This window comes from Ranitomeya variabilis, chromosome 2, assembly GCF_051348905.1.
Source record: "Ranitomeya variabilis isolate aRanVar5 chromosome 2, aRanVar5.hap1, whole genome shotgun sequence".
Lineage (NCBI taxonomy): Eukaryota > Metazoa > Chordata > Amphibia > Anura > Dendrobatidae > Ranitomeya > Ranitomeya variabilis.
The window spans coordinates 1,002,777,666-1,002,797,042 of record NC_135233.1 but is presented as its reverse complement, the minus strand read 5'-3'; the positions used below and the strand labels follow the sequence as shown (position 1 = coordinate 1,002,797,042).

Here is a 19,377-nt window from a genome sequence, read left to right as displayed (position 1 = left end):
GGTGTGACCCCTACCCCCTTCATGGGCGGATCCCAGGAGCTCAGACAAGCCATTCTTATTTTTGAGATCGGATGTGAGTTGACCTTTGAAGGAGAAGGAGTGGGGATTCTTAGCTGAGGCAAGACCCCATGTCCATCTGTGACTGCGGAAGTGAACGGGGCGAGACTTGAGCTGAGGACATATCTCGTCGTTCGTAGGATTGTTTTGTGATCCCTTGGACTCGTGTGGACTATTGTTTTGTTAGCTGGCACAAGGATTATTGGGAGGTGCCCCGAACCTGTTCCGTTGGACTAATTGTGGACTCTGTAGATCTACCTGCATGTGTTGTTCCAGCGTTCTTGATAATAAATCTGTGGAATCATCCCTTGGCCTGTTGTCCCTTCTTGCTCTGCCGTACACCCCGTCACACTCTTGCTATCACTTTTAGCGCTTCCCTCCTTGCTGGGAGGACGCTGCGCTACTGCGGATGGGTGCGCTTCATCAGCTGGCGAAGACATGTTGCACACGCCGGCTCCATTGCGCGCAGCCATTTTTAAAACTGGCGCCACATCTCCTGCCTCCCCCAGAAGCGTTCCAATCACTTCCGGGTGAGACGCGCCGGCTCCCATCACCGCCCGGTAGGACAGATGCCAGAAGTTTTTAAAAAAAGCCGGCCGGCGTCTCACCGCTGCAGTGCCTGTGCGCGTCCTCGTGGAACTGGGCGGCCCACCCTGGACCCAGACAGGTGATCAGACGAGGGGGGAGGCTGCAAGCAGGGGCTTCCCCATCGCTGCATCTGGTACCGCAGCCCCTGCTGTTCCTCAGATACCACACAGGTGGATGCTCTGGTCCAGGAATCCTCTTCTCTACAGGTATTCTGGGATTCCTATAGGAACAGGAAACCAAAACTGAGGAGGAGAGGGGACCGCCTCCTTTTATTCTGTAGGTTTCCTGTTCCTATGGGCGGATCCCCTCTCTCATGTGGGTGCTGTCGTGGCGAAGGGTAAAAATCCTATATATATCGGAAACCCCATTAAGTGAAACCATTTTTCAAAGCTGCACTGCATTTCTTTTCATTAAAATATTGCTTTAGCTGCAAACTGTTAATTTTCACAAGGGTTAAGAGACCCAAAAGTTATAACATTTTTCCAGAAAGTGGAATATCCCACCTGGTTAAAACAACTGCTCTTTGGGCACATTGTGAATGACGTGACATTTGCAGAACCCCCCACAAGTGACCCCCATTTTGGAAGTTAGAACCCTCAAGGAATTCACCCATGTGTGTTGAGCATTTACAGAACTTTAACATTTGGATATGCAAAAGGATAAAGAAAAAAAAAAGTCTCCAGTAAAAATATATTGTTTTAGCCCCAAGTTTGTAATTGGGGATAAACAGAGAAAATGAACCCCATAAATGTGTTACACAATTTCTCATCCCACCATTTGAATGCAATGAGTTGGCAAAAGAAGCAGAAAACTTACAAATAACCCCATTTGGGGAAACTAAATGAGGAAATCATCTTGGTATGTGGAAATTTTTATTTATTTATTTTTTAACCCACAAGCTAACGGCGATCGAATCTCAGGTTGAGATAAGTATCGGCATACGAGATCACAGTCAATGCTCCCCGATGAGGACTGATTGTGGAGGGTGTCAGCTGTCAAATACAGCCAACACCAGCGGCATTATCGTCCGTGGGGGAACATTAGTCAGTTTATCCCCATCGCTGAGGATTAAGGCCCCTTAAAGACAGCCATTAAACCTGGAGGGGTTGCTTTAACCTCTTATGGTAAATTTTTCTACTCCCCAAACCTGTGTAGGTAGTGTGTTATTGATACAAATCCACTCCAGAACACATCCTCACTTTTAAAATCCACTTTATTTTGCTTTTTCATACAGGACTTAAGGCATCTGCACAAGACACACAATTCTTGCAGAGGTTATAAAATCTTTCCATTTTTTTTTTAATTTTTTTTTCCATTTTTATTTGTCTGTACATGTTGGTCAGGTACCATTCACTTATTTGTCATTTTTCCTTTGTTCCCTAAAACTGTGTAGGCGTTTTTGAGATATGACCGTTAAACCAGTGTTAACTCAATTAAATATTTACATAGCACAACACATTAAGCTTGTAACACTCACAGAGGGGCTTCGGGGAGGGAATAAAATCACATCAAAAATAGGACGAACACCACCAGTATTATGTTCGGAATCAGCTATTTACAGGTCCCCTAATATGAAATGATAATTTACTTATTCCTTTATTGTTTGTAAACTGGCCCCTCCGCACTGGGGCAGAGAAATGCGTGCAAGGACGAGTTTAACCTCTTCACCGCTGGAAAGGCCCGTCGAAACTCTAAGCTGCCTCTCTGAGCACAGAAGAGGTTAAAGCATCATGGTGGAAGCACACTGTTATGCTACCCTGAATCATGTGCCATTTACATTATCTTCCCAGATGGTTTCAGGTCCTACAAAAGCAGGTATGGCTGATTAAAAAAAAAAAAAAATTATAATAATATTAAAAAAAATAAAATAAAAATAATCTAATGTCTTCAACTGGACACTGTTCAGCTGCCTATTTTAATCTTTAATTTGGACTCTGAAAATCACTCGACCAAGGAACTTGTCTCGATCATCTTCATTCTTCACATTGGGGGATCCGTGAACCTTGCACTCGAGCACTATTTCCGATGTGCCGGTGGAATTGGAAGGAGTGATTTTCACAGCAACCAGCGGCTGTACGTAATTCAACTGCAGAGAGAATAGACAGGTTTATATCCAGACAAACAGAAGGACTGGATGCAGCAACTCAAGGATATGCTCTAGACATGAGCCAGCATAGCCAGTAAGCAGAATCCAGAGCAGGTCTGGAGACACCGCGTGCTACCGCCAGGGGCCTTGTCATCTAAGTTGTCCCCCGGAATCAATGCAAAGTCTTACAAGGTGATGGATGGCAGCCATAAGACTCAGGCCTTTGTTGGCTTTCGTGGGGAAAGTTGCAACGCACCTCAATAAGGCAGGTGATTATCTATGGCATAATGCCAAGAAAATCTAGAATTTACTACATTATTGGGTGTATAAGTTTCCAAAAATTACAGGATAAGAACAGCAGTGGAGCCTGCAATTCATGTAATTAAAAGAGGATTTATAGTTTTAGAAAACTGGTCCTCCGCCAGTTTTTTTTTTTTTTTTAAACTCTGCTTTACTCATCCTCCCCAGATCCAGCACAGAGGTTCCCACTGCTGCTCCTGTTTTCAGCGCTGAAGCTAATAACAGACACCTAAGAGCACTAGCAGAGACGCGACACTGGACCTGGGGAGGGCGAGTAAAACATGGGGACACATTTTCTGAACCTTGAAAGTGTCTAACATCCAGAGCTGTCCATAAATGATGTTATATAAACAAATCGGTGCAAATTCTAGGAAGTCTCTGACCTTTTGTTTTGGTTGGAGATGTGCTTTGAGGTCATTACTTCTTACTGGACGTTGTATTCATAGGCTGCACCACTTATAGTCAATGACGTATTTTCAAAGAAACTTTAGAGATCAAAGAAGTGTTTTTGCTTGTGAAAACTGATAATGGAGCAGCCAAGTTCCTCACATTCACAGCAATCTGTAAGATGTGGACATGTTGGCAGCCGTGTACAGTCTGAGAGTGATCAGGAAGAAATCCCAAGAGTCACATCTGACCCGAGGCCACCAGCTAAGCAGCCATGATCTACATCCAAGTACTGACGTTACTCATGGGATTATTTGTTGTGATATCATCACTTTAATAAGCTGTCAGCTCCCACAGACCATTAAGATGGGTGTCTACAAGCAATGACGTGGACATCGACTCAAACGCCAAAGCAAATGTCACAGAACACTTCAGGTTAATGTAACGAGTCAAGAATGAAACAGAACGGGCATTCATACACTTACGTGGATTTTCTTGCCATAGTATGGAAAGTACATCAAGTCGATCTTCCCGTACTCTGGGTAATACTGCAGGCTTATGTTCTCTGCCTGCACAAAAGAAATGTGACGTCAGTCCTGGTCAGTAAAACAGGAGCTATCAATCAAGGATCTGGGAGGAGATAGATGGAAGTAAAGTAGGTGGGAGGGTGCACAGATCTGTACGATAGGGTGCCCCGAGCGCCTGTGCTTGGCTTCATCAGCCTCTTTAATTGCCCAATGGTTTGAGTATTTTATTCTCCTCTCCCCACTGAAATAAACGAGCTCATGCAGACAACCATAATAATCGGATGAGTGCGATCTGTCGTCTTGACGTGTAGCACCCATCCCCATGTTATTCTATGGGGCCATGCACATATCCATTTTCTTTCCTTTGACACAGCTCGTCCGGTGGAGAGAGAAAAAAAAAAATAAAAATTGTAGAGTGCGATTTGCTCAATTGAACAGATTCTTTCAGATGAGAGAATTTACACTGGCGAGACCCTAACCTTCGGGTCGTGTGGGGATGACGCTACTGAGGGAAACAGACGTCAGCAATCAGTTATATCAGAGAAAACCTTAGGGGACGTCCATGGATCTCGGTCTGATCACAGACCACAATGCACGGACTGGCTGTGGGGCTCCCGATTGGAGAACAAGAGTCATATCTATGAGGCTATCATGCTCCAGGCAGGAGAACCAAGGATAGTCCATGCATTGCTGGCCATAATCGGGCAGAGATCCATGGATGTCTGCGTGCGCCCTTACAGATTTCGAATGGGCACTAAATTGGCAAGATTGGCAATGTTCTGACACCAGCATAGGTAGACATTCACCATTATAGTCTTTATCTCATCTCCGAGCAGATCTCTCTGCCATAACTGTACAGGGCATCCTCAGAGCATCTGTCCATGGCCTCAGTGGTCTTCAGCAATATATAGAACCACAAGGTAAGGAGAGAGAACTGCCATTCCAGGACTCTACCATCTCCTTTCCATCATTGTGTCCAAACCTTGTTCTTCACTTTTGGACAATTTCACTTATCTGTAAGTGAATCTACTCGGACCATGCAAGGCACAGACTCACTTGTATGTTCAGTGGATTTACTTCTAGGTATACGATGTTCTAAGCAGATGGCTCCTTAAAGTGTTGAAACAAATGCAGGTCTATTTGGGGCCAACATTTAGGTATTTATCTCAAAACTTCAGTAAAATGCACCGGAGGCAGCAGGAACTTCGTTTGTGTCACGAGCAGATGACCACAAGGCACAGATACTAGAAGGATTTATGAACATTTGTTCCACGGCTTTTGATGAACACGGTGACTTTGTGTATTCAGCTGCTCTCACAAACTGAGTGGATGGAGCAAAGTTACAGCTGCCTGAAGAAAAACAAAACCCGTGAGGGAAGGAGTATGGGTGTGACTGTATGACAGGGGGTAAAGGGTGCTGGCGTACAGCCGCTGACACAGGAACAGGCCCCGCTGTGTCCTGCATACCCCAGCAGTGCCCCATGGAATTGTGGGAAATGTCCCACATACTCTAGTGAGCAGTAGAAGAAAGGAAAATGGTGCCACGATCCCATCTGATCAGATGATAGAAGCACCGCGGTGGTCTCGGAGGAATCCTTATTATAGGAAACATTCCTTTCCCCTGATTAATAGCGGTTTATGTAACACTTACCTTAGAAGTACAGTTTATTTTAGGATTTCCAAGGGGTTTCAATCCAATAATCTAAAACAGTCAAAGATAAATTAGTTCAGAGCTGTGTAACTAGAAAATGATTAAAGCAGAGATTACCACATTTACAATTAAACTCCTACCTAAAACAGGCCCGCTTCCCAAGCCACTAGTGAACTTGCCTGTTGTAAAAGACCCGTGGTTGTCCCCTACGTGACCCCTTACTGCTGCAGACACCTTAAGCATGTCTTGACAGATTACTTGCTTGACAGCTAGGGTGTTGCAGGTTGCTAACCTGTGAACTAACCTAACCGATAGAGAACCTGATCAGGAGACTACCCAATTAGTCAACCTTGGCTCTCAAAATACAACAGTGCATACAATATAAAATTGATCCCTTAGAGCCAATGAGGCTGGTGTATTTAATTGGAAAATGCATTTCATAAAGGCTATATACGCTACATAAGAGCTATTCAGTCTTCACCCACCCTAACAACTGCAGCTTGTACTGAGCAGTGAGAGTTCTTCACAACACCAGGGAGGAGGGACACTGAGGAGCCGCCAATCGGGCTAGGTGGGCAGAGGCACTTTAATCTTCTAACAAGGATTACACTGCCATTCTGACATGGATTTTCATAGTAAGTACACTAGCTTTGTTGGGTCTAGGAGATCCAGTCAAAACAGATGCCATCAGATGCACACATTAATAAGGAAGGTTGTCAAATCTGCACATTTGTAAGACTGGGGCATATTTTTACCTAAGATAATAAGTCTACACAAATGCAACATCTACAAGGAGTTTGTATGTTTTCCCCGTGTTTGCCTGGGTTTCCTCTGGGTTCTCTGGGTTCCTCCCACACTCCAAAGACATACTGATAGGGAATTTAGATTGTGAGCCTCATCGGGGACAGTGCCAATAATGTTTGTAAAGCGCTGCGGAATTAATGGCACTATATAAATGAGTAAAATAAATAAAAAATAAATGTATGGTAGGACATCTAACTATAGAAACTACATCTGTGCCAACCTCCCTCAAGAAATAAACGTCAGATGGGCAGTGTTACTCCTGACTATGCCATTTATACCACAATCTCTATGCGATCTCAATATCTCATAACACACGTACCCTGTTCATTTTCACTATTACACATGGGCTCCCTTCATTGTACCCAAAGTACTCATTCCCCTCAAGTCCGGCACAAGGTCCCAGCAAGGACCTGTTGAACTGGCAAGACTTCTTTTCCTCCACTCCATCCTGCTCATAGTAGTGGCCTTGCGTGCATGGCACATTTGAAGCTTGTATGGAGTCGTTGTACGCTGGAAGACACAAGGTCAACATCTTCACAAATAACTGCGCCAGGTCACCCTAGTACAATCAACATGGAACATGCTTCCTAAATCCATCACATGTGTAAACACCAGAGAGCGGGGCTTTAATCTGACCCAGACCAACAGTGAAGAAATAGCTTGTTATGTGTCCGAGAGTTAAAATGTTGGAAATCGCAGTCTTTGCAGATATTTTTCTGCCTCACTTCTAGTAGGACAGAAGGTCACTTTGGCCCTGCTGAGAACTGAACAACTGACCTCCTGATCACAGCATGTCCAAGAAAGGCACATGTAACCATTTCACTGCTTGAAGGCAAAGCACAAAAACTGCTGTAACCCTGAGGTAGTAGGACTAATGGGCTTTCTGGCAAAATAAAAAGGAATCTTGGCTAAAAATCCAGAATTCCTTTCTTCTAGGTCCTAATTGTTATTTATACAATCAACCAACGGGAGCTATGGAGTATTTGGTGATGAGAAACGAGGAGTTTCATATTATAGTGCACCTTAATAGTGCATTCTGGAAAGAAGAGAGCACTCATCATATACACGTCTAGACCAGTGGTGGGGTTGATCTTGCCGTTGTCCCCAGTTAAATATCACAATGTTTGAGCATGCAAGCCTCCATCTCCATTGCTTCGCTATAGGACCTCCAGAGATTGCGTACTGAGCCCAAATATGTCATAGCAGTGCCAGAATGTTCTCACCGATCATAGGAGTTATCGCTGATGGTTCATAGGTGGAATCTTCGTAACAATAATACTTTAAGTCTATACCAAATGTGTTTGTAGTAAGGAGTCTCCTAGAAGGGAAAAGCTGGACAATTTTGGCGTGCATTGTGGCCACAAAGGGAATTTTGCAGCACCTACACCAGTACCAAAATGTTGTATGCCCCATGCTAGCTGAAGGCCAAATTTAGTCTGGTCTACCACCATGTGCTACTATAGATCTATGTATAGGTTCCACTCAGTATATAATGAATAGGTATGGAGAAGTGGATATATATTAATTGGAACATTGGCAGCGCAGTAAGTAGAACAGGTAGTGCGGTTTTGAAGTGCACTCACTACTTCATCAGGAAAACTTGTGGTTCTCCTGAAGGGAGTGCACTTCAAAATGCATTGGAGAATAAAACTGCATTACCAGTTCTACATTCTAGACATCTGCATTTATAGGAACGTCGGCAGCGCAGCATATCCGCTTCTCAATATCCATTTGTTTTACAGTTGTATTTGCCAGCCTGCAAAACAGCAGCAGTTGGACGCCTTATTTCTGAGCCCGTCTAAGTGTTGTGCACACAACACGACTAGGTGAGCAGTGCCACACCTGTTGTCTGCATGACAGCCTATTTTACTCTCTTGATATACACAATGTTTATTAATTATTAATGTCAGATTTCACAATTTTAAAAAGACAAAAAAGAAAGCAACCAAAAATTCCCTTACGTCACCCAAACAGCATTATTTAGAAGCAGGGCTGTGGAGTCGGAGACCATTTTGGTGGAGTCGGTGTTATGGAAATTGAGGAGACGGAGGTTTGGCTTATAGACTCCACAGCCCCGTTCGGGTTGTGGAGTCGGAGCCCATTTTGGTGGGGTCAGAGTTGGAGTCATGGAAATTGAGGAGTCGAAGTCGGAGGTTTGGCTTACCGACTTCACAGCCCTGTTTAGAAGTAGTTGCACATAGCGTCAAAAATTCAGAAAAGATGCAATGGCAAAACGTGACAACATACGCGTTGGTGTGGATTTTAATTTGATTGTTAAATGATCACGTGGACAGGGCTATAGACTATTAGTGCCGACAGCGTGAACGTGTGTTTTGTCGTGCATCATTTTCGGGAGTGTAGGCCTACTGGAGGCAGACAGACAGACATAGTAGACTTCATCAGTGTACGCCCACAGTAGGTGTACATGCCCGAAAATGATGCAGTCGGCACATACGCCCGAATCCCATTTTGTGGGTGGGAGGGTTCGGATGCAAGCCCTAACAGGGACAAGGAACAGGTGCCTGAGCAAAATGTGAAGGCACCCTTACAGTGGAAGCAATTGTAGGAAAACACTGGAGAGAATCTGCAGGGAATCAGGTCATCTGCAGCAGCTCTCCTTTGTTACCCTGATCATTCGGCTTGTAGAAGGAAGCACTCTGCTAAAGGAAAGTATTGGTGTTATACAAACAGATGTGCACCAAGAGTTCAGTGAGGTCACTGATGTGTCAGACAGATACTTACGCCCCAGAAATGAGTGAAGAACCTTAGTGTAGGCATCATATGAAGACTTCTCACTCTTGCTGAATGTAAGCTCCAAGCCAGCTGATTTTGGAGAAATCATAAGACCTAACATAAAAAAGGAAAAGTCACATTTAAGTGATTAAATCAAGCTGTATTATTACAGAATAAAGTGAAGTAAATCACTTCCAGAGCGGAGAGTATTTTATTGTGGTGACGGATTATTGATCATCGCATTTAAATCAAATATAAAAGAGTGGAGATCATAAAATAAATCAACATCCGAATTTTATGACACAAGGCAACGTGGGGTGACGGGATCCAACATGGAAGGAATTGCATCTCAAAGTCAGTCTTCCATGAAATCTTTGTAATCGCGTATAGATCTGGTGGAAGGTGGAGCAGAGCCTTTATAAATAGGGTGCTCAGAGTGCGCGATGCCCAGGAGACAGGCGGGTCAGGTCTCACAAAGCCGTGTGTGTCCCGCTGTGGGATTGACGATGTCATGTGGAATTTTGGTGTGAAAAGCTTTTGTGCTTCCATAGGGGGAAGGTGCGGGCCGCTGATGAACGCTGCTCACTGAACTTGTTGTCAGGGGGGGCATTAAAAAGGACAGAAGCAGCACATAGTACCTAGGGGGTGTTTATAAACCAAATCATGTGACTCAGATATAACAATCCATCAGCTTGATGCTGGGTTAAAACGTAAAAAATGACATTTACAAAAACAAATAAAAAATATTGCGCTGGCCGTGAGATTGCTGCATGTATAGCCCACACTTGTCTCTAGCTTGTGGTGTAGACTACAGCCAGGCCTTAGAGCACGGCCTGGAACATCTCACACCCCCTGTAGACCATGTTCACGCTAAATTTTAGGAGCGTTAAAAAAAAAAAAAAAAAAAGGACAATTTTTTATTTTATTTTATTTTTTTTAAAGCAGAAACTGCTTCACAAAATACTTTTTACTTCCCCCCCCGAAATACGTTTTTCTGGCTTTGTTTTGATTGGACAGCGCTTAGTTAGAAGCAGTTTTTCCCATCACGATCAGCTTCAAAAAGAAGAGTCATGCACACTTGTTTCCTTTTTTCCACCACGCATTTTGAGGCGGTCAAAAAAAGACAAGTTTTCTTGGCAGAAACTTTCAGAGGTCAGTTTTTGGAGAAGTTATTCATCTCCTGAAGAGCCTTTGATGAGGTTTTTTTCCCTGCATGTTGATTGGACATTGCTTAGTTTGGATGGATTTCCATCTTGTTCTGCGGCAAAAAAGTGGCATGCACTTCTCTCCCACCAGCTTTTTTTTTTTTTTTTTTTTTTTTTTTTCTTTTTTTGAAGACCTGAAGCAGAAGAAACTCTCAAAAGACCAGCAAATTGTTTTATAACAAATGAATTGAAAGAGTCTTTTCAGCCTGTAAGCATATATGGTAATTTTCTGTGTAATTTTTTAAAATTTCCTTCTGTAAACTACTCTACAGGACTTAAAGTCCAGGAAAAATTGCAAATATGTCAGGAAAAATAAAAAGCCGCTGGAAACCCACAGAAAAGGTCCCTAACCCCACCATATACCAAGCTCCTAAAAACTGTGTGAAAATGGCCTCCAGGGAAGTGAAGAGACAGAAGGTGCTGTATTGTGTTCTGTGCCTCACATCTGCCCAGAATACGGCCAACAACCACAGCCATAAGGAGGGGAAAAGAGGAAATCCTAGATATTTATTAACACAGACACAATGGTTTTAGAAAAATATATCATAAGTCATATTATGGAGCTTAAATGTCAGATCAACTAAGGTCAGAAATGGCAGAAGCGGCCCGAGCGTCGGCCATTAGGAAAATTTAAAGGATACTTGTCAGTCCAGGTTCACAAGAACGCCTCGTGTCCTGCCCGAAGGCCTTACGAAATGGCAGAAGGAGAAGTAATCGTGAGCTGCTCACAGGAAAATTCCCTTTATTCAAAAATTAATCAGACCAGACAGATGCCGGAGTATAAAATATTCTGGATAATTGGTAAATATGGAAAATTAGATTGGAAGATTCGAGGACAAATGTAAATTAGAAAGTTGGGGGTCAGTCACGAGATGTACAGATTATCAGGAAGTCATCAAAACACAACGCAAATATGGAGGTACCCCAACTTCTCACAATGTGATTATGAAAACCCTACTGCGAAAATCTCACACATCCATTAATGATCAATATCCTAAAATCAAAATCAGACCCCTCCGATCAGATGATTATTAATAATAGTGTCGACACCACAGACGGGCAGCACACTCGGCAAGTGTAGTGACCGAGACCCATGGCCCGAGCACTGCGGAGAGAGAACTGGTTATGTAACAGGATGAGTACATTATCAAGTAGACGAAGCACAATGCCACAACATGGATTCACAAAATTATCAGAGCACTGAGATGTTCCAAAAAAGGACTGCAAAATGAATAGAGGATCTGTCAGCGAGCCAAAAGTGGCCACTTTCTGCTTATATTTTATTCCCGGATAATTCAACTTTGTTTTACGGTTCCAGCGAGATGGGCAATTTTATATCATGCGAAATTTTAGTGTCTCTTCTAAGGGTGCGCTGTTCACAGGATCCTCTGGGGCGTGTACTTAGGCAGCTTTGCATTATCGCATTGAGCCAAGTCACTCTGTAAAATTGCTAAATATTAGCATTAAATAAAAAGGCCCATGTCTCTGGAACTATATAGCTGATTTAAGAGAAAAATAAATATAAATATGGAATAATCGGAGAACCAGTGGGAATATAAAACAAAAACTGTCCACTTTTGACCTGGTGTCAGGTACTATTTAAATAGGAGTTAAACAAACCGAGGATTAAAGGGATTGTCCACTACTCCGACAACCCCTTCTCAATCACTCTATTCCCTCCTTATAAAATAACACCTGAAGTCACCTCCTGTGCTGGCGCCGTTCCAGCAGTTTGGCACTGGAGGATTTGAGCGATCACCACAGCTCTCCCTTCCTCGGGATGTCAGAAGGTGGAGCCAGTGAAGTAGCCGCCCGCCGACTGACTGCAAGGATAGCATGACAATGTCACGTGAGCCCCAGAAGAGCCAGTGCCTACACCATTGGAACGGTGCCGGCACTGGAGATATTTTATAAGGAAGGGGGGCAGTGATTAAGAAGGGGTTGACCAAGTAGTGGACAACCCCTTTATAAAAAAAATAATAATAATCTGTTTGTGCAGAGATGTGGGGGGCACTCTGCCCTCCAACTCATCAATTGCATAAATATCAAGTACAGATTGACAGCATCGATGACATGTCTTCCCCTTCTACATCATACAAACAAAGGCTCCAGAAAGTCCAGATGCAAGACTGGGTAGGCTATAAAGGAGTTATCCACTTCTCAATGTGATTGTCTAGCCAAAAGACACCCCACTAATTGTATCCGAATGTAGAATCCCACCACTCCGCTGAACAGTTGTTTGCGATGCACTCCTGCGAAAGTGGCGTCACCTTCATTATACCAGGCACAATTCAGAACCTTAAGTAGCGGCCTTCCTCGGTATTACAGCCTTGTCTTAAGTGAATGGGATGTAGTACTAAACACAGTGGCCATTAAATGTGCAGTATTTGGCAGTATGGAGCGGTGTTAACCATGAAGGGGCTATAGTGCTAGTGGAAGCGCTGTCGCCCCAACACACACTATTTGTAAAGTACGAGCAGTCTCACTCCCCCACTCCCTACTATAGGTCTTTTGGGCCCGGAGTATTCGCACGCCATGTTCTTATACAGTGGGTGCAGAAAGTATTCAGACCCATTTAAATTTTTCACTCTGTTTCTTTGAAGCCATTTGGCAAATTCAAAAGAGTTCTTTTTTTTTTTTCACATTAATGTACATTCTGCACCCCATCTTGCCTGAAAAAAAATACAGTAATGTAGAAGTTTTTGCAAATTCTACTAAAAAAGAAAAACAAATATCACATGGTCATAAGTATTCAGACCCTTTGCTCAGACACTCATATTTAAGTGACATCTGTCCATTTCCTTGTGAGCCTCCCTGAGATGGTTCTACTCCTTCATTGGAGTCCAGCTGTGTTTAATTAAACTGATAGGACGTGATTTGGAAAGGCGCACACCTGTCTATATAAGACCTCACAGCTCACAGTGCATGTCAGACCAAATGAGGATCATGAGGTCAAAGAAACTGGCCAAGGAGCTCAGAGACAGAATTGTGGCAAGGCACAGATCTGGCCAAGGTTACAAGAAAATTTCTGCAGTACTCAAGGTTCCCAAGAGCACAATTGCCACCATAGACATGGCCGTCCAGCCAAACTGAGCAACCATGGGAGAAGAGCCTTGGTGAGAGGTAAAGAAGAACACCAAGATCTCTGTGGCTGAGCTCCAGAGATGCAGTAGGGAGATGGGAGAAAATTCCACAAACTGCAGCCCTCTTCCAGTTGGGCCTTTATGGCAGAGTGGCCCGACGGAAGCCTCTCCTCAGTGTAAGACATATGAAAGCCAGCATAGAGTTTGCTAAAAAAAAAAAAAAACATGAAGGGCTCCCAGACTATGAGAAATAAGATTCTCTGGTCTGATGAGACAAAAAAAGACGTTTTTGGTGATAATTCTAAGCGGTATGTGTGGAAAAAAACAGGCACTGCTCATCACCTGCCCAATACAATCCCAAGAGTGAAACATGGTGGCAGCATCATGCTATGGGGGTGTTTTTCAGCTGCAGGGACAGGACAACTGGTTGTCATTGAAGGAAACATGAATGCGGCCAAGTAAAGAGATATCCTGGATGAAAACCTCTTCCAGAGTGCTCTGGACCTCAGACTTGGCTGAATGTTCACCTTCCAACAAGACAGTGACCCTAAGCACACAGCTAAAATAACAAAGGAGTGGCTTCAGAACAACTCTGTGACCATTCTTGACTGGCCCAGCAAGGGCCCTGACCTAAACCCAATTGAGCATCTCTGGAGAGACCTGAAAATGGCTGTCCACCAACGTTCACCATCCAACCTGACAGAACTGGAGAGGATCTGCAAGGAAGAATGGCAGAGGATCCCCAAATCCAGGTGTGAAAAACTTGTTGCATCATTCCCAAGACGACTCATGGCTGTACTAGCTCAAAAGGTGCTTCTACTCAAATACTGAGCAAAGGGTCTGAATACTTATGACCATGTGATAATCCAGTTTTTCTTTTTTAATAAATTTGCAAAAAGTACTACATTTCTGTTTTTTTCAGTCTAGATGGGGTGCAGAGTATGTTAATGAGAAAAAAAATTACCGTATATACTCGAGTATAAGCTGAGATTTTCAGCCCATTTTTTTGGGCTGAAAGTCCCCCTCTCGGCTTATACTCGAGTCATACCCGGGGGTCGCAGGGGAGGGGGGACGGGGGCTATCTAATTATACTCACCTACTGCTGGCACGGTCCCTGCTTCTTCCAGCGCTGCATATTCTTCCTGTACTGAGCAGTCACATGGTCCCGCTCATTACCGTAATGAATATGAATATTCATTTCGGTAATGAGCGGTAACTGTGACCGCTCAATACAGGAAGAAGATGCAGCGCTGGAAGAAGCAGGGATGCGCAGGGACTGCGCCAGCAGTAGGTGAGTATACAGCGCTGCGCAGCGCTGCGCGATATTTACCGCTCCTCGTTCCGGTGCAGCTCCGTCATCAGCGTCCTCTGGCTGTGACGCTCAGGTCAGAGGGCGCGGTGACGTAGTCAGTGCGCGCCCTCTGCTAAACGTCAGTGCGCGCCCTCTGCTGAACGTCAGTGCTGAAGACGGAGCCGTACGAGGAGCAGGTAAATATTGAAAGTGCTGGGGTCCTGAGCGAAGAGAGGTGAGTATGTGATTATTTTTTTTTTATCGCAGCAAAAGCATATGGGGCAGTGACTATACGGATCATCTGTATGGGACCATAATGATTGTGCAGCATTATAAGGGGCAGTGTCTGTACAGAGCATCTTATGGGGCCATAACAATTGTGCAGCATTATAATGGTTCAAGTGACTGTACAGAGCATCTTATGGGGCCATAACAATTGTGCAGCATTATATGGGGCAGTGACTGTACGGAGCATCTTATGGGGCCATAACAATTGTGCAGCACTATATGGGGCAAGTGTCTGTATGGAGCATCTTATGGGGCCATAACGATTGTGCAGCACTATATGGGGCAAGTGTCTCTATGGAGCATCTTATGGGGTCCTCATTACCCTTTATGCAGGATTATATGGGGCATATTTTAATATGGAGCATCTTATGGGGCCCATCAAACTTTATGGAGCATTATATGGGGCTCCTGATTCAATATGGATTCAAAAACACTTAACCTACTGATGTCTCAATTAATTTTACTTTTATTGGTATCTATTTTTACTTTTGAAATTTAGCAGTAGCTGCTGCATTTTCCACCCTAGGCTTATACTCGAGTCATTAAGTTTTCCCAGTTTTTTGTGGCAAAATTAGGGGGTCGGCTTATACTCGGGTATATACGGTAACTTTTTTGAATTTACCAAATGGCTGCAATGAAACAAAGAGTGAAAAACTTAAAAGGGTATGAATATATTCCGTAACCACTATGTCCTACAAAGAGAATGGAATCGAAAGTCCCAAGAAGAATACATCAGTGTATAATCTGAACTGGAGAGTTTGTGCTGATCTACCGCTTCCCGCTAAAGTGTGGGAATAATAAATCCTACAAGGCTCAGCAATCTGCTCTTCCTTCACAGATTAACATTTCAAAAAGGAGGTCAAGTAATAGCCAGAAGTCTAGATAACGGTACTGATACATCAGCATGGATCCTTTATGGATTTCATGACTATGATTTGTTTAGTTTGGTTTCACAATGTGTCTATTAGGGAGTCGACCACTGAACTCACTGCAGTGAAGCCCATGTGGGGCGCTACGAGCATAGACTTTGTGACAGAGGAGACTACAAAAGATCTCTTAATCCACGGCCCAGCATGGTCACCTTCAGTACTGCGGAAGTATGGGTGATGAATATTGCACACCTACCAACAGCACTTTTTCTGTAAATTGGCGTGTGCTCCTCTAAGTCCAACCTGTACGGTCTGAGTAGGGACTGGTGTCAGACCATCCATGAGTCTCCTCCCTGACCTGAGCTCAGAGGCCGCTGAGGTCAAGACATCACTCCATAGTCTGACCGTGAAAGCAGCTTCAGCTACAGTGCTAGGAGGCAAGATCTCACCCAATTGTGCAACCAACTACTGTTCTTTGAAGATTTAAGGGAGGGAAAATTTGGGGAGAGGAAAAAGAAAAAACAAATTTTGTCCGTAAAATAAAAAAATTGAGGCATTCAATTTTTTTTTTTTTATTATTTTATTTTAAACTGGAGAAACTTAGATTATTCTAATTAATTATCATAATTAGCCACGCAGACAAGGATGGGACTAAGGAGCCAAGGTCAGATTCACATATGGGTTGTGGGAGGAAAGGAATTAGGAAAGTTGAGCCGCAGGTTTGACAAGTAGAATCAGTATGTTAGTCCTGGTTACAAAAAAAAAAGGTACAAAAGGGCATTACCTGGGGTGGAAACCCTATCCCGATACTTGGGTACAGAGTCGTCCAGTGTTTGCAGCATTACCCACATTGTCAGGGTGAAGAGTCCCGCCAGAAAGCCATAGAAGACCAGGTAAAAGAGCAGGATCAGAGCTGTGGAAGGGAACAGAGCAGTTACTTCACCATCATCACCGACAAGCAGCTATTAAAAGTGATTTACACAGTTTATAAAAAGGACAAGTAACCCAAACATTCCCAAAGTCAGGCGTGGTAGCAGCGACATGGTAAAGTAGAGCCAACATCATCTTCTTGGAGCCGCCGTGTAAAGTTTATTCAGTTATTTCCTCTCCCCGTCATTATAGAAAACCTACAATAATGCTCGGCCCGCGGCGTCCCACCTTTACCACTGTAGGAATGGGGAGCCCACACAGTAGATGGTCGGTTGCCAGTTCAGAGAATTTAATGCACAATCCACATTATTAAAGCTCTTTAAAAAGGAGGAGATTAAAACAAAACAAAAACACAAAAGCGTATCTGAATAAAGCACCAGCAAGAAAACAGCTTTATTTGCTTTATTTGGACATTAAGACCACGGCAGATCTGTATGGAGAGATTCTGCTACAAAAATATCAAAGCGTAAAAGGGGATAACCAGAAAAATAAAAAAAAATTGTAAAATCCGCATTAATTTTGTTGCAGATCAATCACTATCTCTCTATTAAAACACATCAGCCTTGCTCCCTATGACTGAGCACAAGCCAGAAAATAAACGCACAAAAAAAAGAAAAAAAAAAAAAAAAAAAGTCTGTGCCATCATGGAGGAAGACACTACTAGTGGGAGAACAAGACGCAATAAAAGGGTTGTGCAGGACTTGAGGCCCACGTTGCCCATTGGTACGACAACTTCATGACTGTCTCATACCCACGAATGCTCAGCTCTGCATTCATGTTTCTCACCGGAAGTCAGTAACAACTCATTCATTCCACACAGGAAAAGAAATCAAACCATACATGTCCATAAATTAAGTGTAGTAATGAGAAATGACACAGGATAAAAGTATTGAATATTATTACAGAAATGTATTTAATACTTTGCACAAAAGCCTTTGCTGGTGATAACAGCTTAAATATGCCTCCTGTATGGAGAAACTAGTCGCCTGCATTGCTCAGCTGTGATTTTGGCCCATTCTTCCACACAAACACTCTTCATATCCTGAAGATCCCGTGGTCTCCTATGGACTCTCAGCTTTAGTTCCTTCCAGAAATTGTCTATTGGATTCAGGTTAGGTGATAGGCTGGGACATTCTAGCAGCTTTATTTTCACTCTCTGAAAACAATTGAGAGTTTCCTTGGATGTGTATTTGGTATCATTGTCTTGATGAAACGGGGGTGGACATTTCAGTATCATCCTGGTAGATGGCAATAGATTTTTAACAAGAATGTCTCTGTACATTTATCCATTCATCGTTCCTTCACTTATATGAAGTGTGCTAGTGCTGTATGCTGAAAATCAGCCACAATGTTCCCACCTCCAAACTGCACTGTTGGTATGATGCTTTTTGAGGTGCTATACAGTGCCCTTTGGCCTCTAAGTATTGCGTGTACCGTAATATGGCAACCAAAGTTCAATTTTGGTCTTATCTGACCAGACTATTATCCCAGCATTTTACAGGCTTGTCTAAAATGTTGTAAAGAAAAACTTTAAACGTCCTTGAACATGCTTTTTGTTCAGCAATATAGATTTGCGTGGTGAGCATGCATACAGGCCATGGGAGGTTGAGTGCACTACTTATTTTCTTTGAGACAACTGTAGCTGTTTATTCCAGGTCTTGCTGTAGTGCTCCGCAGGTGGTCCTTCGCTCTTGTACAACTGGTAATTCTTTTCACTCCTGTCTGAAATCTTGCAGAGAGCACTTGAAATAATGTTCTTTCCACTTCTGGATTATAGCCCAAAACCATGCTCACTGGAACCTTCAGTGGTTTAGAAATTCTTCTGTAACCAATGTCATCAGTATATTGTGCAACAATAAGGTTGCAAAGGTCCTGAGACAGCGCGCTGATTTTACCCATCATGAGATATTTCTTATGTGGCACCTTGATAATAACATACCTTTTTATAGGCCATCAGTTGAACTAGTGAAGAGACATTGCAACAAGAAAAAAAGGTTTCTCCTTTCCCTTCCTTCTTGACACTTTGCTTTTCATTTCAGTCAAATACCAGCCATATGGCAAAGAATCTTCCCAGTATCCTAACCACTTGTTTCTGACCATTGTGAACATTTGTCGACAGCAAATTAAAAAGGAAGAAAAAAAAAAAAAAGTGGCGCCCATAGATGCAAATCAAAGGGTCGACCACGATTTCTCACCTAAAATAATAGCAACAAACGGATTACTAGTAACACAAAAGAGTGAATTCTTGGCATATCCGCTCCATAATCTGCATACTACACGGGGATTTGAGGTCACATCAGCAGGAGAAAACTAACTATACTGGTCTCATTTTATGCAGCTCGTAAGATAAAAATACTATTACAAAAAATAATGGAAGCCTAAAAATATAATGTGAATATACTGGAAAAGTAAATACGGTAGTTGGAAATCATCAGCATAACAAACAAACAAAAAAAAACACAAAAAAAACCCCACACCTTTCTTCGGTCTCTGGACATTCCCAACAAGTAATCTCTTGGCTGAAAGACACGGCCTCTTGTTCCAGCACATCAGTCACTTGTCGGCTGAAGAGGTTTGC

At 43.1% G+C, this 19,377-nt stretch overlaps 1 protein-coding gene across 1 annotated transcript in view; it reads right to left on the bottom strand.

Moving 5' to 3' along the window:
• Positions 1-1,840: 1,840 nt before the first annotated feature.
• The window catches only part of ATP1B3 (ATPase Na+/K+ transporting subunit beta 3), a 44,040-nt gene continuing 26,503 nt past the window's right edge, over positions 1,841-19,377 (bottom strand). Inside the window, exons 2-7 of the mRNA XM_077291208.1 lie at positions 16,654-16,782; positions 9,143-9,247; positions 6,720-6,910; positions 5,597-5,647; positions 3,904-3,987; positions 1,841-2,731 (exon numbers count right to left, since the gene is read on the bottom strand). Of these exons, the coding sequence (XP_077147323.1) occupies positions 2,561-2,731; positions 3,904-3,987; positions 5,597-5,647; positions 6,720-6,910; positions 9,143-9,247; positions 16,654-16,782 (731 nt within the window). The 3' untranslated portion in view covers positions 1,841-2,560. The remainder of the gene's footprint in view (positions 2,732-3,903; positions 3,988-5,596; positions 5,648-6,719; positions 6,911-9,142; positions 9,248-16,653; positions 16,783-19,377) is intronic.